This window comes from Dermacentor albipictus, chromosome 2, assembly GCF_038994185.2.
Source record: "Dermacentor albipictus isolate Rhodes 1998 colony chromosome 2, USDA_Dalb.pri_finalv2, whole genome shotgun sequence".
NCBI lineage: Eukaryota > Metazoa > Arthropoda > Arachnida > Ixodida > Ixodidae > Dermacentor > Dermacentor albipictus.
The window spans coordinates 126,938,624-126,960,402 of NC_091822.1; the positions used below are offsets into that span (position 1 = coordinate 126,938,624).

General features: G+C 49.3%; 2 protein-coding genes across 3 annotated transcripts in view; one reads left to right on the forward strand and one right to left on the reverse strand.

The window, feature by feature from the left end:
- The window catches only part of LOC135895928 (uncharacterized), a 74,184-nt gene that overhangs the window by 35,546 nt on the left and 16,859 nt on the right, over positions 1-21,779 (reverse strand). The window lies entirely within an intron of this gene.
- LOC135895931 (DNA topoisomerase 2-like) lies at positions 3,989-20,311 on the forward strand. Of its 2 annotated transcripts, none has more exons than XR_011511842.1 (5): positions 3,989-7,565; positions 8,643-8,887; positions 9,922-10,105; positions 18,917-19,054; positions 20,069-20,311. XR_011511842.1 is itself a non-coding variant. In XM_070533047.1 (5 exons), exons 3-4 carry the CDS (start codon positions 9,928-9,930, stop codon positions 18,968-18,970), a joined length of 228 nt encoding a protein of 75 aa, XP_070389148.1. In that variant the 5' UTR covers positions 3,989-7,565; positions 8,643-8,887; positions 9,922-9,927; the 3' UTR covers positions 18,971-19,054; positions 20,069-20,311. The 2 variants fall into 2 exon arrangements, 1 of the variants encoding a protein (XP_070389148.1); XM_070533047.1 differs by having other exon boundaries at positions 9,922-10,101.

Consider the following 21,779-nt stretch of genomic DNA (forward strand, 5'->3'; position numbering starts at 1 on the left):
GGGCACGGAAATATGCAGAGTATCGCGCAGGAGCCGAATTCAATAGCGCATATCTCCCTTAAGACAATATCTAAAATGAGATAACGACTGAAATCTAACGCCAATAAGAAGCCCTATTTAATGCATTTTGCGTCATAATTTTGCTAGAAGTACCTCACTGCGAAAATAGTGAATTAAAGTGCACGGACCAAAACCGATTTTTTGTATGTTTGACATGTTATTAAAAAAATTACTAAAGTGTATTTGTGCCTGTATTTAGTTTATTAAATAGCTTTAGGACAATCCATAAAAATAATCAAAATAAACAAATCAATAGCAGTTCTACACTGTCTTCCATTTTCACTTCTACGAGAAATCAATACGTTTAATTTAGTAATTAAAAATATTTACTTTACAAAACATATTTCAAATTAATAGTTGCAGCTGGTGACTACCAAAGTTATTACCGAAGTTGTTAATTTGCATACTTGTAAACGAAAGAGAAATTCCTTTAGGTTAATTAGGCGAACTTGTGAACGTTAGGCGCAATAGAAAAAGAACATCTATATGATTTTTCTTGCAGAGCCATATTTCGACTAATTAATCAAACTTTGAAAGGACTCAACCTGGCAGGAAATTCTTTTTAAGCAAAAATATCTTGCGAAATGACTGTGAGCAAGGTATTAAGTAGCCACGATTTTTTTAAAGCAACATCTGAGATGATTCAGCGACAGGTCTAGCACATTTGGCGTGGAATGACCCAAATATAAATCGAGACGTGAGCATCTATGCAATTGTGACTAATAAAAAGCTAAACCGCCAACAAATATACCAGGTCGCCTTTTAGCTGCATCAAGTAAAAAAAAAACATACATGTGGCACATAGGACAATTCAAACACTCAAGCCAAATTGTTCGATGAGGTGGCCATTACTTTTACGAGAAGTCAAAATACTTATTTGAATAATTAATCTAAATACATTAATTACCTCCTTAATTGATTACATTACAGAACACATTTCAATTTACGAATTGTAGGCTGTGTGTTTGCAAAGTGTATCCAAATGTAAGCAATTCTCAGGACTGCGCCAGTTTCGTGATATTAAATTTCAATGAGTCCGATGAAATGCATTGGCCTTTCAGTTGCTTTTGTGCTTGAATGCATAAAACATCGTTTTCTAAAACAAAAAAAAAGTCGCAGTTTCACCCGAAAGGCCAAGCATCAATTGCGATAGCAAATTAGTAGATAGCTATACGATGTAGGGATAGTAGGTTTGTCGGCAGTATAAACTTTGAAACATTCGCTTACTAACTTAATTAACAAGTATGGTGTCAGTGCGCACAAGTGAACATGAACACATCGCACTCGATGAGCACGGAAACTGTCAAAACGCCGGTTTGAGCAAGCAAGTGCGGCAGCAGCAGCGAGCGAAGTTACCTTCGTGCGGTCTATCGCTTCAACGCAAGAGCGTGAGGACACGTCGCGCACAGAGGTATGAGCCACCTGCAGCTCCCTTTCACGATACGGCACGCGTGGCCGTGAAAAGTACGCACTTCTTGGCTGAGTCGACGCCGCCCCCACCCCTCCCTCCCCGCTTTCCTCCATATATGCCGCGCGAGATTGAGCCGCGATTGTTAGTTCCCCTTGTGCATGGTCGCCAAGTGCGCAGCTGCTGCTGGGCACAACGCTGCTCCCCCCCCCCCCCCATTCCTCACTCAAATCCCCCAACAGCCTTTCGCGCGACGGAAGACGGCGCGCTTGCTCACCGCTTTCTCCTTCGCGCGCGCCAGACTGAGTCGCGATCGTCGCCTTCCGTTGCGTGCTTTCACTCGCACATACAGCATACGACGCGCGCAGCGACGGTGTTATCGCCTTAGGACTTTATATGGAACATCACGCTGACGGCGACGTCAAGAATGCGCCGGTAATGTCCATATAGTTGCTATCCCAATAATGATAACCAAGAAGGAATAACCGCTCTCATTCGTGGTCTCCGCGATAGCAACGGCGCACGCCCGCCGGTGTCACTAATGCCACGGTATCACAGGTGCAGTTCGCCATTAAAGGGCCCACATACTGTTAAGAACGGCCCAGCTGAGGTGCAAGTTTTGCCAGCCAGTTGTGACCACGGCGGCAACCTTTCTTGGAACGCCACCGCAAACCTCTAGCCACGGCGTCACTAAGTCGACTGTGTGTGAAGAACAATACGCGCGTCCTCAAATCTCCGTCGCTGGAGCCGAGTTTGACGAAGCAGGCTTTGTGCCTGAACCCGCCACCGCGGACCTAATCTGCTATAAGCGGGGGAGTTGCCGCGGGAACGTCTACGGAGACCCCTTCCCACGCGCCGACCAAGATGCAAGACAATGGGCAGCCGGCGGGCGCGCTGCGGGGGTCAGCTCGGGGAATAAAATGCCCCTGCCGTGCCTGGTCGTCTCGCCTACAGTGCCTGGTCGTCTCGCCTACAGTGCCTGGTCGTCTCGCCTACGGTGCCTGGTCGTCTCACCTACGGTGCCTGGTCGAACGTTTCCGTCACCTTGGGATCGATTGAGGACCGAGTGTTTATAAACCGCTGTTGTGCGGCTGCTCAGTACATTCTCTCAAGCAGTCATGTCAGATTGATGTACTTTCTCAAGCAGTCATGCTAGACTGATGTACTCTTCTCAAGCAGTCATGCTAGACTGATGTAGACACTGTAAATGAACCCATGTTCCTCGTTCTCGATGAGAAACAGTCCTTCCCTTCATCAACGTCCTCAGCGTGGATAAGTTGGACGACGGCATGGGCCAGCTACCTTCTAATTCATGCCCGACTCCAATCTTGACAAATGATTACGAGCGATGGGATTGAGCCTAAAATCCTAACAATACACAGCTTCGCTGGTCATCCTTCTTCACACAGTGGAAGGGCATTGCGTTTTTTTCTCCTTTCTATTTCTCTTGCTCTCTTTAACAGCTTGACAAACCTCAGTTGAACAAGGACACCAGGCAGACCGGCTCTGGGCTGGCCACGACGTAAGTGCGACTGCGCGGCAGGGCCCAGCAACGTACGGGGCACGCTCCACTCCGCAGCCTGTATTGAATCCGAGACTATCGATCATTTTTTTCTCATTCTGCCGTCGATTTTCTAATCAAAGGAAGCCTCTCATAAATGCCCAGTTTCGTCCAGGCAGAATTGCATCCTTTATACTTTATCCTTTCTCTCAGGGTTTCGAACCCTGTGCATCAGCCAGAGGGTTAATTGTTTGCCGTGCCATCTGCAATTTCCTTCGCAATTTTGCTACCCGCCGTGGTGATTTAGTGGCTATGGCGTCGCGGTGTCAAGCGCGACGTTTCGGTATCAAATCCCGGCCGCGGCAACCGCATTTCGGTGGGCGCGAAATGCAAGAAGAACGGCGTACCGTGCAATGGGCGCACGTTAAGAAACCCCAGGGGGTCAAAATGCAGGAGTGCCCCGCTACGTCGTGCCTCATGATCGAATCGCTCTTCTGGCACGTAATAACCCAGAATTTGAATTGTTTTAAAAGTTTTCTGCGCTATATAATTTGAGAGAAATGTCTTACATTTTCTTTCTATGAAATTGTAACGCAAATTTCGCGTTTGATTGCGTTAATTTTGTAGCAAGTCTGGTTTGTTTTGTTTGTTTGTTTGTTTGTCTCCGAGTGGGGTTCATACCCACTATGGGGGTATGGTGAAGAATAGGGGGATCGACGGAAAATAAGCGCACTGGAAGACACACACAACAGCCGAGACTGACACAGGACAGGCGCTTAATTACGAGAAAGACTAAAGGAGGATCAAAACAAGCACTATGAAAAAATTTTGAATAGCAAGAAAGGACGAAGTCAGATAAAATTTAAGAATTCAGCAATGAAATCTTTCCTGTCTTCTACTCTCTTTTTCAGATTTCTATTTGCTGTTTTTGTTATAGTAGACTGACTGCTGAAGGAAAATGTCTCTTTACGAAAGAATAATGAACAATAACTGTAAGCATTAATATCCTTATTGCGAACTACTATTATTCTTTCTTTATTTTCTTCTACCGCTTGCTTCTTGATAAGTACCCAACTGTCGTTGTGTGCAAATGACTGGAATCATCATGGTCATCATCAAAACTGTTTCTATATGTTTTTGTTTCTTTTTGGCCCGATGTACAAGCGTGACAGCTAAGAAGCCTACATGCAAGTCATGATCTACATGCTTGCACGTAGGCTCCCTGGTGATAGCCAGCTTCTTAGAAGAGCGGCTGCATTATCATCGTCATTAGCTAATCTAGGAACGCTGCTGAGACACGCGGTCGTAATCACGAGGTGTCACCAGTGTGGCACTTTCCCGGGCTTGCCAAAAAGCGCGAGCTTGCTCGGGCCGCTCCCTTGTACCCCTGTCACGTGGGCAAGTTATGTGCACTTACGGAGAGTGTCACTGGGTTTAAGAGCGCTTTGCCCAATCTAAACGTCGCAAGTGGAGTGTCACTTGCTGAAGAGCGCACTCCAGTCGGAGTGCTTAACGGAACGCGCTTTGGTGGCCAATTGCGTAGCCTCGACGCCAGCTCTTTTAATGGTATAACATGTAATGCATAAAAAGGGGTCGCATAAGTTTATTTTAGTTCGTGAACAACTTTTAACAATATAAAAAGAACAGAACTCGCTCATATTCTGTTCTAGCAGGCTCAAATGCTGCCTCGTCGCACGCCACCATGTTGCTTTGGATTGGCTATGCATTCGTCTTAGCCGGCATTGACTTGTAATAATCTCATAATAAAAATATATTTTCTTGTTTTGTTGAGAAGAAATGTCTGGTTGTTTTTGTTCATAATGCAACGCAAAACAAGCACTTTTTAGAAGATTAAAAAAAAATCTACATCTTCAAAACACGTGCTCTTATTCTGCTGTACTTTTTTTTTTTTTTTTACGGAGAGTGCGCTCCGTTTTTTCTTTCAGCACCGCGTAGCCTAAAGTGTCGCTCAAGGTACCGAAGTGCACTCTCCATAAGTGCACTTAACTTGCCCGCTTGACAGGAATATTAGTCCCACTGGTACAGGGGCTTGAACGCTTCCAGTAGCAGCTCGGACGCACCACCGCACACTTGCATTTGAAGAGCCCATCTGGTCAACGCGGTGCGCTTACTAGAGGCTAGTCACCGGTCCTGAACGGCGGTATACCTGAATGGCAGTATACCTGAATGGCACCAGTTTAATTTCCCGTCGGCAGTTGGATTAATGAATATAAATACGCGCAAGCGAGTCCTGTCTTCTCGAGGATTTTTTTTTTTTGGCGTTACATATGGGCTTGTGAAAACTAGCACCACTAAAGGCTAAGTTGTGCTCGCGCTTTGAATAAAGGAAATGCGCGCGCCAGGTCACCGGGAGTCGCAGCACGAGCTTCGGACAAAGATGGCGCTCGCCTCTTCGGGGACAGTGCTTTGATGCAACAGCAACAACAACAATCATAACAGTAGGCTACAACGCGGAAGAAATCAGGACGATCCAGGGCCACGTCGAGCATTGACGCGTTTCGTGCCACTGCATTGCAACTGGTCAGAGAAGGCCGCGACGCAAAGGCAAGCCGTCTGAGAATGCACACCTAGAGCACGCTGAGCTCCGTAGAAGTATTCAGCGGATCCTGCGCAGAAGACCGTAGCAGGAACGAAGAGTTGTTGCGACATATCAAGGGGCAACACGTCTTCTCTCTGCGAGTTTGAAGAGGGAGGCGCAGGTGGGTCGTCCCTGGCCTTGACTGCAGCTGCGGCACGACATGGCGGCGGCAGGGGCAACCAGACGAAAGGCTCCGACGCAGCTAAGAAGAAGAGGATGCCGTGAAGCGCATCTTGTAATGTCTTCGACGGCGGTCCAGGCGGCGGTACCACCGAAGAACAAGGAGTAAAGTGCGGCAAGCCGTCGACCGGCGACATCGAAGGGAGGACAGGTGAACAGTCGAAGAAACCCTTGCACGATCCCAGTTCAATCACTGTCACACACGTATAAAGAGGCATGACACCATGTGACGCCAACGCGCTTGGTCACTGCCTCTCTGGGACGCCGCAGTCGGGGGACGCAGTCGGGGATGCCGCTTGTGCCGTCGACCACCGTCTAGTTCTACTCGGTGGCGGTATCCGATCGAATTCGCCTGCGCGGTTGTAAATCGCCCCAAGTTCTGACCACTGTTCTCTTTTTTCGTCGTCGCTGATGATTCATTGAGTGGCGTTACGAAGTCCCTTCAGAATCTTTAGCGTCTCCTCGTATACGTCCGTATACTCCGCGATCGATAAATGTTTGGTCTTCCCCGCCTGAGTATGGGCCTCTTGGAGCTTGAAATGTGTATCCAGTCTCTCTAACCCCAGGACGATCAGAAGAATCCTCTTTTCGCAATCAGAAGTGGTGTCTTCAGCCCCTTGTACATACATAGGCTTGGAAAACGCGACGCTTCTTCGTCCGCGGTATGGAGGGGACGACCCGGCGTCTGCAAGAAAGGCGGCGGTGGAATCCCAGAAAGCATGGTTGAAGGTCGAACGGGGTCGTCGTCTGAGTAGGAGCACGCCAGAACGCAGGTAAGACCGCAGTGTTTTAGGTCTCAGTAGTCGTAGTGGTCTCCGCCTTGGCAGCGTCTAAATCCACGACAGCATTGATGAAATACGTTTGATCGTTCAGCGTCCGTGGTACGAAGCAATAGTATTAAGGGCACGCCCGTGTATCAGCACCAGCGTCGCAGCAGACGAGACATACCTGGGGCCAGCGGACGTAGTATAGACGCGTCGCAGTAACAGCGTTCGAAGTAGGATTAGCGCCCCAGTAGCGTCTGAGTCGTTCCAAGTCCGAAGACGTCGTTGCAGGAAGTAGGGACACGATTCTGCATGCAGTAGCGTCCGAAGTCTGTAGTCGTCGTAGTAACATACAGCAGAGGAGTTGTCCATAGACCGCATGGGCTGCTACATGGACGCGATGCAGCAGCAGTAGTAGAAATAGAACAGGGATTCATCTCAGTAGCAGCAAAGTCCCTGGCGTCCATTGCAGGAGTATAATCCGAAGCAGCAGTATTGTAGCATTGGTAAGGTTCAGGAATAGTACCCGCCGCATTAGAAGTCCTTTTTTCCTCGTCGCCAATTGTTATGTCGTCGATGGCGGCCCAGGCGGCGGGGGAGGCATCGCCGTAGAACTATACAGGGTGATCGCGCCGTGGACCGTCGGCGGAAGACATGGAAAGGACAAACGGACAGTCGAAGAACAGCTCGTACAATCCCCGTTTAATCGTCGTGATGCAAGTATAAATGGGCATAACACCAGGTGACGCAAACGCGCTTGGTCACTGCCGCTCTGGGGTGTCCCACTAGGTGGACGCATCGACGACATCACACGTCTACCAGAAGATGAGCCAGCTGGCTCACATTCTGCTACGCCCAGACACGTACGTCGGCTCCGTCGATCCTGTCACACAGACCATCGGGTTGTACGACCCACAAGACGAGAACGGCGGCGGCTGTGGCATGAAATACAGGAGCCTCCCTTTCATGCCCGGCCTGTACAAGATCTTCCATGTGTTCATGGTCAGCGCGTCCGATAATTAGCAGCGCGACAAGAATGTGGATTGCATCAAGGTAAGGACGCGCGTGTCGCGCGTGTGCTGAACTCGTGACTTTTGTACCGTGGGTCAGTGACAACGAGAGAACGCTGGGGTACAATGGTGAGGTGGAGAAACAGTCATGAAACAATCCGAACGCAAGGAAAGCACTCCGGTATATGGTGTTATATTGCATAACACATGTTCATAGCGAGTCGGTCTCTGCGGTTGTCGAGGATCGGTGGTCGCCCAGTTGTAACTGATCGTAGGAAGAAGTAATTTTATTTCTCTTCGTGCTCGTCTGAGCAGTATTCTTCGATCATTGTCGGGATGTCGCCTAACGTGCCGGAAAGAAGAGCACGATGACTAGCTAGAAGCACATCGTTTAGGCTGCGCATCGTTGCCGCAGTTGTCGAGGAAGGCGACCTGTATGAAATAATAAGTAACTAATAATAACTTTGCGCTCGTTTGAATGTTAGTAATATGACTATCTTACCCTTACTTGAATGACAAACAGTGCGTATGTAGACACATGCATTAAGTTGATGCCTCAGCTCTGATTGTCTTAGTTCTAAACGGCATATAAGAGCATCATAGGGCAACGTTCTCGTATATCGAACCACCAGGTAAACTTAGTACGTGACCATTATTGGCCCCGATCTTGCGTGCGAGGATGTTGAGTAAGATGTTCCAGGGAAGCTGTATATTTGCACCTCAGAAACATGACATGCTTTGAACGCGCAAAACTCCTAAGTATACGAAGGCGATATGTTACGCAAATTGAATTTATTTTCCTGTCGCCATTTTATTGGTGCGACTTTTCTGTTCGTACCATCGACAATATGCAAGTTGTGTAGTAACCAATCTCCTTCGTAGTAACATGAACGTCATTACATCAGCGTTAAAGGAAAATAGTATTAAATCAGGCTGTATCATCAAGTTGGCCTTCGCAAAGACCTAATAGACTGTTTCTTATTTTAAATACGCAAGAAATTTCATTAGAATGGCTTCAGCGATTGTTTAAAATAGCATTCCAATACGTTTTCACAAAAGGGCGAGGCATAATGAGTATGAAATATTTCCGCGTTCCTTGTTCGTTCTTCTTTCTGTCCAGATCGAGATACACCCGGAGCAGGACTGCGTCTCCGTGTGGAACAATGGCCAGGGCCCCGCGTCGAGAAGACATACGTACCGACGCTCGTCTTCGGCCACGTATACCCACCTCGTCCAACTACAACGACGAAGAGAAAAAACGTCCCCGGAGGTCCAAACGGCTATGGTGTCAAGCTCTGTAACATTTTCAGCGGGAAGTTGTTCGTGGAGACATGCTCGCACGCCGAAAAGAAACTCTTCAAACAGGCAAGTCTACCGCTATCTTGTCGAGCGTGCCCCCGTTTGGATTTGTCTGCCTGGGTACAACCGCTTGGATACAATTCAGACTTCAGCTGAAAGCACTCTTGGATGTGGTTGTCTCTGTATATGCATACCTCTGGTTAAAGGGGTTGTGTAGAGGCTCCTGGATACATGGGAGGCTTTGGCCCACTGCAGGCCTGAATACGAGCTTTCACGATAACTCTTATTGTGCCTATTTTGGGGAGTGGCTCGAGGAACTTCACATTTCATCCTCGCTCGCCTCAAACTTTCAGTTTACGTGAATTCGGGAACCAATGCACTAACCGACGCACCAGCATATATTGTGGTCGCGTCAGCGCCACTGCGGATTGAGCAGCTCCTTCTGGCACTTTATTTCGATTGCGCAATCACAGTTGGTGAATAGTATGCGAGTCTGCGGATGTACTGATAACGCTACGGGTCATGGAAATGGCGATTTCTGGTTCTAAAGGGTTAGTGCTGTGCTATCTGGAGTCGACTGAGAGTAGAGGCTTTGTGCAACAGTGAGTTATGAGATTAAATATTTGAATCGTAGATCAAAACGAAGCCTCTGCTGCTTTTTAGCAGTACCTTGCGAAACCAGTTTTGCGCTTTACTACAAAATGCTTCTCACGTTGTTAACATTTATTTTTCTTCCTGAATTTTGGTAAAAGGCTGTTTGCATTACTCTGGAAACCAACGTTTTCTAAAGTACATATTGTGACAGTTCGGACAGTTCTAATGGAATGAGCTATTTATTATTAAGGACATCCGCTTTAGAAACTGTAATTGAGAAATGTACCTGTAACACTTTTTTTTTAGAATCAAAATATATCGTGCAAAAATCTTGCGGGACAACAAAAAAAGTGTAAAATTGCGCGCATTTTTTCTTTATGCTAGTGGTATCCAACAATCCCAGTTGGTAAAATGTCGATCGAGGGCTCTACCAGCGCTGTATCTATCATAAACCAGACGTAGGTTCGAGAGGTAAGCTGCAACGATCAATACGCCCCTCCTCGCAGGATAACATGCGGAAGACCACAGAGCCCAAGATCAGCACTGAGGCCAAAGGCGAGGACTTCACCAAGATCACCTTCTATCCGGACCTGGCCAAGTACACCATGAAGAAGCTGGACGCCGATACAGTGGCACTGCTGTCTCGCAAGGCTCATGACGCGGCCGGCTACGCACGCGGGATCAACGTACGTGAGTCCTGTTTGTGCCCGCCGTTACGCCGTCATGTGTCGTGCATGTCCTGCCGCGGTGGCTCACAGTGGTGTCCTGTTGCCCAGCTCGAGGTCGTGTATTTGAGATCCAGCAGCGGCGGCCACATTCCTATGGAGGCGGAACGCGAGTACGCGCTTGTCCAATCATATTTAGGTTTACGTTCACGGAGGTGGTCGAAACTGGCCTAGATCCTTACACTAGGCATCTATGACAGTTAGTTGGTGGCTTTGAATAATTAATGATATATTGTTGTCTTGTATGAACTTGTATTTATCTTGTAGTGTATGAACACAAAGAAGGAACCGAGGAACGCGCGAATGACTGGCTTTATAACATGCATTTATTTAGAAATGTTTGGTACGACGTTGGCGCTTTTGCGTGTCCCTCGTTTCCTGCCTTGACCCTTACTGCGCTTCCATGGGGGTACTGACATGATATTTTCGACTAGATATGCATTCCGTGCGTTAAATGAAAATCCTTTACCTCTAAACGCTAGAAAAAATAGCGGCAAGCCTCAGAGTGGCGCCAATAATTTATTATAACAGCTTTTCTAGAGTCAGTTGCGGTTTCGCAGGAGGGTACTGTGTCGTGCCGTCACGCCAAAATAGGGCTTTTTTTTTTACCTACACTTCGCGCAAGCACGCACAGATAAGTACATTGTCGGGCAGAGGCTGTGGCGTCGTGTGCCGCACTCGGCTGACTGCGCTGTAGTCAGTCTGAGCAGACTACGCGCCACCTTGTGCACCAGCAGACGGAAAGAACCTGACTTCGCACCCTTGTGTGAGCAGTAAAAGCCGATTTACTAGTTTCCTTTTGGCAGCAAATCTCGACAAACTGCAGCTAAATACAGCACGAATGTGCTGCGCACGAAGACAGCTTCTCTACACATGTATAACGCCGAGTTTCAATACGCACCATCCGCGAGTAAGATCATTTTGTTTTCTTGGAAGATTAGCTCACTTTTTTCTTCGCTGCAGTTCCTGCAGTTAGCCTTCACAGTCGTTGCCCACAAATATATGCGGACAGCGCTTACAGTCAGACAAAATGGCGCTGCGTATTTGCAACGCCAGCCTGTTTGTCGCCGGCTGCCTACCTTCATGAAAACTGCTGCATAGAAGGTGTTTTTTATGCAACACTCCTGCAAGAAAGTGACAGTTTCTCACGAAAGGCGAAGCAGCGATTGCGACAGCAAATTAGTAGACAGCCATACTAAGTAAGGATAGTAGGTTTATCGGGCGTATAAACTTGTAAGCATTACTAATCAACAAGCATGGTGTCAGCGTGCACTGGCAAGCATGCACACATCCCACTCCATGATTGCGGACGCTCGCTGTCTTTAAAACGCTGGCGTTTTACAGCTGCAGCGGGCGAAGTGACCTTTGTGCTGTCTATCGCTTCAACGTACACTGAGCGGCGAGAACACAGCGCACGCAAAGCTACGAGCCGTCGGCCCACCTAGACTCGGCCCCAAAGCAGATCGTTTTCAAGGTAAAGAACGCGCGACCGCGCGCTGCTGCGAATACGCTATTTCTGACGAAGTGGAACGCTCCCCCCTACCTCCCCTCCCCCCGCTCCTCGCCCGCGACGGAAGACTACACCGATTTCTACACCGATTATAATAAAAGGTGACTAGACTAGTTACACTCCTGTAGCCAGTCTTGGTTTTGTTGGAACCTCAGTGCTGACACCCGTTATTGCAATCGGACCGCTGGCGCCCGTTGTCGCAAATGGGTCGCAAACCCCAAGGGTAGCGTTGGCCTGGCGGCCTGGGGCACACTGGAAGCATCCGAAGGTCCCGGCAAAGCATGAGTCGACTGCTAACAGAACAACTTGTTTATTCTAGCATCGCAAAAAAGAGCGGCCGGTCAGGTCGCCCGAAGTGGAGAGACGGGAGAGCACGCTTCTCGACTGAAGAATTCGGAGCCTCTCTCCTGGCGTCCGGGGGCAGCTGCTCTTATACTCTAGGCGTCGAGGGCAAGAGGGAAGGTCACGGGATGAGACCACGTGACGGCGGCCACGGACGGACTGAGAGACATGTAGAGACAAGTGTAGTGACGCATCAGCCGGGCCGGCGCCGGTCAGACCTCCTCGCTTCACACTTGGGGAGCTCCTCTCCCCGGCTGCCGCGCTTTGACAAGCGTGGGCACACACACACACACGCACACACAAAGACACGTGGCACTGAACATGCCGGGACGCGCTCGGCGGGGATGCGTCGCGGCCGCTCCGAACGGGCCAAAATGCCCGCCGCTTTGAACGAAGCCCCGGCGTCCGTTGCATCCGCGCAGGCTACACCGCGCGTCGTAGGCGAAACGTAACAGACCGCCCCGCCGGGGGAAGGAGATCCCGATGGTCAGGGGACTGCATCCGCTGTCCGGAGGGATGTCGCTCGATGATGCTCATAACCGAAGTCGGTCGTCCCTCGGCGTTTCTTGAGCGCAGCGCACCGAGAAGGCCTCGTTCTCACGTTCAGGTTCACACAGGACACTGCAAAGTGACTTCGGGAGAGTTGTCATTTTTCTCTCGTTCCCAGCAAGCGTTAGAACTACGCCGAAAGTCAGCCGCTCAGCCAGCAAGCACGGCACAACCCTCACTAAGCCATGCCAGGCTCTTTCCCCTTTTATACTACTGCCTAGTTCCTTACAGTAGTCTAGCAGCACTCAGAACGCGTCCACAAATCGGAAAATTGCACTAGAAAGCACATCATCACTTTGAAACACTACACAAAAGCAATATGTTAAAAATCCTGCCTCAGGAAGAAAAACATCAATAACAAACAATTTTGAGGCTGATTCTCACTTTAGGGGCTTCGACTTAAGCCATCGGCGTTACCGTTGAGACTCCCCTTTTTGTAACGCACCTCAAAGGAATGTTGTTGCAAAGCGAGGCTCCAGTGCAGGAGGCGGCCATTTGTGAAAGAGATAGTCTGCAGCCATTGGAGGGGGCAGTGATCCGTCTCGAAGCATGCGAAGCGGAGATCGCAGCGAGCGACCGTACACTAGCTCAGCTGGCGAAAACCCCGTAGCCGCATGCGGCGCGCTCCTCAATGCAAACATCACCCCAGGCAGAAACAGCTCCCAGTCAGTTTGTTCTTCAAACCACAATGCTCTCAACACGCGCTTCATGACGGAGTGGAGCTTCTCAATGGAATTCGACTGGGGGTAGTACACTGAGCTGTGTAACAGCTTTACCCCACACCTTTCGAGAAAGGCTGTCGTCAAAGCGCTAGTAAACTCTGTGCCCTGATCTGATTGGATATCCGCAGGAAAACCAACTCGCGCAAATATGGACAGTAGTGCATTGACTATCTCAACTGAGCTAAGTTCTTTAAGCGGCACTGCTTCAGGGAACTTTGTCGCTGGGCACATCACAGTCAAAATGTGTCTGTACCCCGTGGCTGTTACCGGAAGAGGTCCCACTGTGTCAATAACGAGCCGTCTAAAAGGCTCCGTAATGATAGGTACCAACTTCAACGGCGCCCTCGATTTGTCCCCTGGTTTGCCCACCCGCTGACAGGTGTCGCATGTCTTCACAAAGTGGTCTGCGTCCCGAAAACACCCTGGCCAATAGTACTCTTGCAAGAGACGGTCCTTAGTTTTCTTAACTCCTAGGTGTCCGGACCACGAACCCCCATGCGACAAGCGCAACAGATCCTGACGATAGCATTGAGGCACGATCAGCTGATCGAACTCCACTCCCCTGTGGTCTAGATACTTCCGGTACAGGACCCCACCTCTTTCCACAAAGCGAGCATTTTTCTTGACGATACCTCCCTTGACAATGCAGCGTATGTTTTCTAGGCTGCCATCCTTCTTTTGCTCGGCTATCAAAGCCGACCGGCTGACTTTTAGCAACCTATTAAGTCCGTCTGACGTAGGCGCGATGAGCAAATCTGCAGATATCTCTTCTAACTTTCCCGCACCGGGCATTTCCTCTCCAGTATCTGGTGCCTTTAACGCTACAGACTCAGTTTTATTCAGCTCGGGCGTGCTCTGAATATCAGCTTGCTGCGCCTCTGACCCTTTCTCATCGTTCGACAACGTCGGCCCCGCAACTACCGCCTTTGCAGCGAGCTCCCGAACCTTCGATCTGGTTAAGGCCTGAACGCTAGCCTCACCAAACAAAAGCCCCTTCTCGCGCAGGAGGTGATCGGACCTGTTCGAAAATAGGTACGGGTACTGGGGGGGGGGGGCAGCATAGATGACACTGCCGCCTCCGTCTCAAGTGCTCCGAAAGGACCTTCAATGAGCACTTTTGCTACGGGCAGACACACGCTATGAGCTTCCACGGCTTGCTTGATCCATGCGCACTCGCCCGTGAACATATCGGGTTCTACGTAAGAGGGGTGAACTACATCCATCGTAGCTGCGGAATCGCGAAGCACTCGGCACTCCTTCCCGTTCACGAGGAGGTCTCGCATGTAAGGCTCGAGAAGCTTCATGTTCTCGTCAGTGCTGCATAATGACACAAACACGACTTTTGTTTTTGTTTCTGGACACTGCGCCGAAAAGTGACCCGGCTTCTGACACGTATAACAAACGCGCGCTTGCCTCGTCTCGAACCGCTTTCTGCGTTCGGCTTCGGTTGCCGCCGTCTCCTTACGTTCGGTCGGACTGCTTTCACTCGCATCCGCACTACGTGTGTCCCCCTTTGATCTCATGGGCGTGAACTTCGGCCTCTCAAACTTGGAGCCAAATTCACCCTTTTGACCGTCCTTAGCTCCGCGAGCCCGACGCGTCACAAACTCTTCGGCTAGCTCAGCGGCTCTAGCCACCGTACTAACGTCTGGCCTATCCAAGACCCAGTACCACACGTTCTCAGGTAACCGACTATAAAACTGTTCTAGCCCGAAACACTGCAGAACTTTCTCGTGGTCACCAAACGCTTTCTCTTCTTTGAGCCACTCCTGCATGTTTGACATAAGCCTGTAGGCAAACTCTGTATACGACTCACTTTTGCCTTTCTCATTTTCTCGAAACTTCCGACGGAACGCCTCCGCTGACAGCCTGTACTTTTTTAGCAGACTCGATTTCACTTTGTCGAAATCCTCTGCCTCCTCTCTCTCCAAGCGAGCGACTACGTCGGCCGCCTCGCCGGGTAACAAAGTGAGCAAGCGCTGTGGCCACGTTTCCCGAGAGAACCCCTGCTTCTCGCACGTTCGCTCAAAGTTTACCAGGAACAAACCAATGTCCTCTCCAAGCTTAAACGGCCGCATCAGGTCAGTCATTTTGAACAATACTCGTTCTCCTGCAACGTGTGCCTGACTTCCATTACGAGCGCGTTCCATCTCTACCTCGAGACGCTTCATTTCCAAAGCGTGGTCGCGCTGTTCTTTTTCTTTCTGCTCTTTTCGTTCGCGCTCATCTTTTTGCTCTTTAAGTTCGCGCTCCTGTCTTTTTGCAGTCTCCCTCTCCTCAATGGTCTCAAGGCATTCCGACAGCTCGTCATCCTCAGCTCCTAACTCAAGAATAGCCCTTAGCAGTTCTGGTTTTCTGAGTTTGTCTGAGACATCCAGACCCAACTCTCTTGCAAGCTCCAGCAATTTCGGTTTGCGCAACGACTTGAAATCCATGGCTGCTCTGAATGCTGCTTTCTCTACTGCCTACTATTGTCTTGCCGCAAACTAACCCGGCAGCAACGACAACCACAATTACCAGCTCTGTTTCTGACACTAACAAAAGCCTGGCAAAACTCAGAAGAAGAAAGTCCCGCACTCACCAAACCTCGCAGCCAAGAATTCAGCGCAGTCGTTCCGCTGCAGGCAACCAGTCATCACACAGCGCTCGTTGCACTGCTCCCGGATGGTCGTTGTGCTGCTCAGCATACAGTCAACCGCATATCTTCGCTGCTGGCCTCCGTTGTCGCGATCTCACCGCTGGCAACCAGCTATTGGAACCTCACCGATGGCACCGGTTATTGGAATCTCAGCGCTGCCACCAGCTGTTGGAACCTCAGTGCTGACACCCGTTATTGCAATCGGACCGCTGGCGCCCGTTGTCGCAAATGGGTCGCAAGCCCCAAGGGTAGCGTTGGCCTGGCGGCCTGGGGCACACTGGAAGCATCCGAAGGTCCCGGCAAAGCAGGAGTCGACTGCTAACAGAACAACTTGTTTATTCTAGCATCGCAAAAAAGAGCGGCCGGTCAGGTCGACCGAAGTGGAGAGACGGGAGCGCACGCTTCTCGACTGAAGAATTCGGAGCCTCTCTCCTGGCGTCCGGGGGCAGCTGCTCTTATAGACCGTTTTTTCGTAGGCGCCGCCATATTGGGACCGCAGTGGCGCCGTCAATGAGCAGCGCCATACTGGCTTGGGTGAAAGCGGTCTTTTGCATGGCAGGTATACGCTCGGCGGTAGGTTCTGGCGTTTGTTTTCGCGATCGTGTGGTCTATTTTGTATGACGTGCGTCTTCTACGTGGTAAACGGTTCTGCGATACGTGCTCAAGTGGTTGAAGGCGTCGTGGCCGGAATTTCTGCTGGCATTGAGGTGGACGGAACACGCAGCGCGAAGTTTGCGCGCATATTTGAGCCTACAATCAGCCTCGGAGATAAATTGTGCATTTCTGAATGTTCCAATCACTAATGTGACCTTATTGCAGTATTATCCTCTATTTCTAAGCTGCGGTTTAGGAGCCATGAAACATACGCGACGATCGTAACAGCGTGTGTACCGTTCTGCTACGATAGGAGCTGGGCTGTTATACTTTGACAAGCGTTCAAACTGTTCGCCGCAGGTTACATTGCGTGACTACTTGGTTGGGTGGATGAGGTTTGCACCCATGAATAAAATAATTTTGGCTAGTAATAGCAGCATACCTTACAGTCTGAATTAAGCTTGCCCATCAAAGCGACCGTTTACGAACTTCGCGAGCGTCCTAAGCAGTAGTAGGTGCTGGATTACAGATATCTTTGTTAGCATACAGCATCAGCGGTTATATGTTTATGAACGTTGTGCGGCGTTAGCCCGTTTTCTCTTGCTTTTTTTAGAGAAAGATGATGATAACCGAATTTTTTTTTCGTATGTATTCGTTCAGTTCTCTACGACGCACTCACACGTATTACGGAAATTTTGCGCTCAAAAATTGCCATCGCATTCTTTTTATGCGAACCCTCTCATATATTATGGCTATATACAGGCCAAAAAGGCAATGCCGAAGCACACAGCTTACGTATGTATCGTGCTGGCTCACCAATCGCAGTGATCGCTGTGTTGAGCAGCGCCATGGGCCTCATGCAGCAATGCTAGCGTAGGCATATGGTAATTTCAAGCATATTAGACTTGAAATGCGTGAGAACGATGGCAGTGTATCACAAATATTTGATAGCGCCTGCCACTCAGATGTTTCGTGGTTGCCTTAGGATGGCCGTGCACGAGCATGCGCTCTTATGTTTTATGTTTTACTCCCTACGCCATTCGATCAGACAGTGAGCTGATTTACCATTTAATGCTGGTGATACAGGGACACCGGTTTTCTTTGTTGAATTAAAATCGATATAAGCAAAATAGTAAACAACACATGCACGCACCGCGACTGATAATGCGCGTACACCGCGGCTAATTATGCGCGTCACATTTTTGCGCCCCCAAGACATATTTCTGCCTACAGTAGTTACCGGTGCACCGAAAGGCTTCCCTGACTACCTGATATGAACGAACATGGCGTAAATTTCACAAAGTAAGATCTAAAACATATCGAAATCGTTCCGCAGCACGCGACAGCAATACTTTCAAGCAGCGCCGCGCCGGATCGCCCAAGCCAGAGAGGAGGAAAGGCTCTCCGCGCGCCCTATCCTCCTCGCCCGATGAAACGGTCTATACTCTCGGCGTCGAGGGCAAGAGGGAAGGTCACGGGATGAGACCACATGACGGCGGCCACGGACGGACTGAGAGACATGTAGAGACAAGTGTAGTGACGCATCAGCCGGGCCGGCGCCGGTCAGACCTCCTCGCTTCACACTTGGGGAGCTCCTCTCCCCGGCTGCCGCGCTTTGACAAGCGTGGGCACACACACACACACGCACACTCAAAGACACGTGGCACTGAACATGCCGGGACGCGCTCGGCGGGGATGCGTCGCGGCCGCTCCGAACGGGCCAAAATGTCCGCCGCTTTGAACGAAGCCCCGGCGTCCGTTGCATCCGCGCAGGCTACACCGCGCGTCGTAGGCGAAACGTAACAGTTTCAAGAATAGCCATAACTTGTGGAAGGAATACATTGCGACGTTTTGACAAGCGCTCGGGCTAGCCCACTCGCCTGCTGTGCCGCTACATCGGCTGTCACAACGAGTAGCAGCATATGATGTGACCGAGCGAGCCCGAGCGAGTGTCAAAACGTCGCAATTTCCCGCTTCCACGCGACCACATACCGTTACGTCACGATGCAATATCCTCCTGGGAAACGAAACTGAAACTGGCTTTAGAAAAGCTCTGATATTTTAATTTGAATTTATTCAGCTTAAACAAAACTAACTTATTTACGGCGCTCTGAGACTTGTCACTATTCTTTCTAAGGTTTAGGAATCTGGGCCTTTCAGTCACCGAAAAAAAAAATGAATAGTCAAAAATATTATGTCAATACCCCTTTGAGTTCTGTGTCATACCAACTCGCTCATGCCCGAAGGCCCTCAATGATTAGTCATGCCTTCTCCTTTTTTTTAATTAGTGTTCGTTTTGTAAGTTTACCACTTTCCTTTTTCAACTGCGCCAGCTTTCCGGAGCGTAGGCGCTTTTTAAAGCGATTAGCATTCTTAGGATACTTGACAAAGTTTCGGGTGTCTATCGCCCTATTTTTGCAGGCTGCTGACCGTTTTCCCGCCAAGTTGAGTGACTACGCTTCGCATCAGCTCTGATGCGTAGAGCATGTGGCTGATGTACTGACGGAACCGACTTCGAAACCAACCGTCGGACCACACTTTGGTCACTGAGTGACAAGGGTATGTGTCGCTCTTAAATAAACCTTTTTTGACGCCAACAATGACGTCACCGGGTATGTGCCACTGGGTATATGCCGCTCCTGACAAAAAAAAAGAAATCCTTCAATTTTTATTCGGTGCTAGACACAATCGAACACGCCTCATCTAAATTCAGACAATCTTGTCTGACTACATATTCACACTCGCGACGCGCCCGGACTTCACGGCAGTGGTAATACGGTGTCGTTGCGTTGTTTCAAAGTTTATCGCATTACGATCGACCATCATACTGCCATGAGTATCGCGGAATATTTTTTTTTTAATCCAATGCTGAGGAATGACTCATATGTAAGCAAAATGTCTCTATTTCTGTGCATCAGCTTGCTTCACAGTTTAACACGTCAAGTGGCGCCAATCCCTTCATGGTGGTATATGCTGCTCCGAAATGTAACTGTGCTGTGCTGTGCTTCATTACTGTGCTTACTTAAGGTCCGACCGGCGCGATTATTGAATATTTTTGTGAATTTCAATAAAGTTTCGCTCCCGTGTTTATAACAAGAAGTTATAATACCGCCGTGTGAGCGCCGAAACTACATCGAGCAAATGCGGGATAGGAGTCGTAGAATAGGTCGTAATTAGGTAATTCCCTGAACATAAAGTGAATCGGCTGATGAAAGCCCTGGCAGACGGCAGTTGGCTAGAGTTAGTGCTTAGAGGGGTTTCTAAATTTGAGTATACTGAAGAAAGTTTGCCACATAGATTCACTACATTTGAGGACAGCAAAACATGTCGTATGATCATGTTCCTGCACTCCCTTTTTGCTCACTTTCAGCCACTTCTCTGTGGTTGTGTACATATTTGCTTCTTGCGCGGGTTCGATCCCTGCCGCGGTTGTGGCGATGGAGGCGAAACGCAAGAACGCTCGTCTACTTAGACTCCAGAGTCCCCCACCATCCGGCTTGCCTCATAATTTGATTGGAGTTTTGACCAGTAAAACCACAGAATGCATTTTTTTTTTTGCCCTCCTGCGCCCAGGTCTTCCGGAACGGCAAGAGGCTCCCGGCGAAGGGCTTCAAAGGGTACGTGCAGCTGTTCCCTAAAGACCATGTGGAAGAAACGGGAAACACGCTCATTGTAGCCCACGAGCTCGTCAACGACCGCTGGGAGGTGGCCGTGACCTTGAGTGCCTCCGGTGAGTTCAAGCAGGGGAGTTTCCTCAACGGCATCGCCACCAACAAGGTTGGAAGGCACGTCGACTACGTCGCCGAGCACCTCGTAAAAAAGGCACGCCCTCTATCCCCCTTTTGGCGCCTGTTTTCTTTTGCAAGAGTACCTTTGCAGCATAGATCCGTTTTCATTTTTCAGACTTTCTGTTTTCATTTATACGAGATAAATGGAGGGGGTTGAGAGAAAAGCAAGGATGAACGGTTTGAGGATTTCACAACCTACTACAACTTTGGCAACAGCACAGAGTAAGAAAACATGAAAATCGCACATAGAAGTAATATTATAAAACAGCTATGCAATTTACGGAAGAAAGAACTGCTAGAACAGCAATATAGAGCTTAATTATAACCAGATACTTCAGATATAAACCAGAATATGTGGTCTAAAATGTCCGCGAGGAAGAGAGAAAACATTCACTCACGATTACGATACTCAATGCGAAATTTGAGCGATATCTTGGCTGGCGCAGACAATCTGTCTCGGGCGGCACATTGCAAACGGAGTGAAGTGTTACGCAACTACCTCGGTAATCAGGAGATCGCGAGACGGGGCGCGTGGGTAAGCGTGAGTGCAATTCACAGCAGCCTCCGCAGACAGACCTCTGCTCATGCAGCGCTTTGTTTCATTATATGGTATCGGATGACGCACTCGCCGCATGCCATCGGTGAACAGACGACGGCGCGCTACTCTGGCGCCATCTCGTGTTGAACGTCACCGCAGAGCCTGTCTTGCGCGGCACTACGCTTTTCTTCTCACGCTTTCGCCATACCCTCCTCCTCCGCTTTCCTTCTCGCGCTCTCTTCGCTATCGCCGTCTTTCATCCCCCACTGCGCTCCGCGTTCACTCTTTCATCCTGCGCTGTGCTAGTTCGCCCGGCTACACCGGAGGACAACGCCGACGTGAAAGGCAGGAACGGGCGCCCAATGGCTATGCTCTAAAAACAACATGTATGCCCCTGAAATGTCGCGGCCAAACATGAAACGTGACAGAAGAAATAAGCAACGAGAAGTGTATACAGTTTGCTCAGGAACACCTTAGAAAATAATACTTGGACTAAGGCCGGCATCCCTACCCGAGAAATACCAGAACACGACGCGTCACATTCATTCAACAATTGATGTAGGTTATTTTCTAACATTTGGAGACTGTATGTACGGGCAAAATAAGGTGCGATGTTTAGGTGATGGCGACTTCTAGTATTAGATGGTATTGCAGGAGTCAGGTAGTTATCTGGAGATATAGGGCAAGAAGAGTTTATAATGCCATGAAAAAACTTCAGTGATTCCGTGCGTCGGCGATATGAGAGCGGTTGTAAGCCTAGGGATGAAAGCACTGTATGCTGTATAATATCCCTATCGTACCTACGGCATATGAAGCGGATCGCTTTCTTTTGGATGGCCTCAATTTGATTAATGTCGCACTGTTTGTGTGGGTTCCAGACGGGAGAAGGCTAATCGAGCATAGGCCGGATTAGCGATTTATACATCAGTAGTTTAGTATCCCTTGGTTCTGTGGTCAA

Coding starts and splice junctions, on each gene's coding strand:
- LOC135895931 (XM_070533047.1), top strand. CDS start 9,928: ATGCGGAAGACCACAGAGCCCAAGATCAGCACTGAGGCCAAAGGCGAG. Junction 10,102..18,916: donor GCTACGCACGCGGGATCAAC/GTACGTGAGTCC, acceptor CTATTTTTGCAG/GCTGCTGACCGTTTTCCCGC.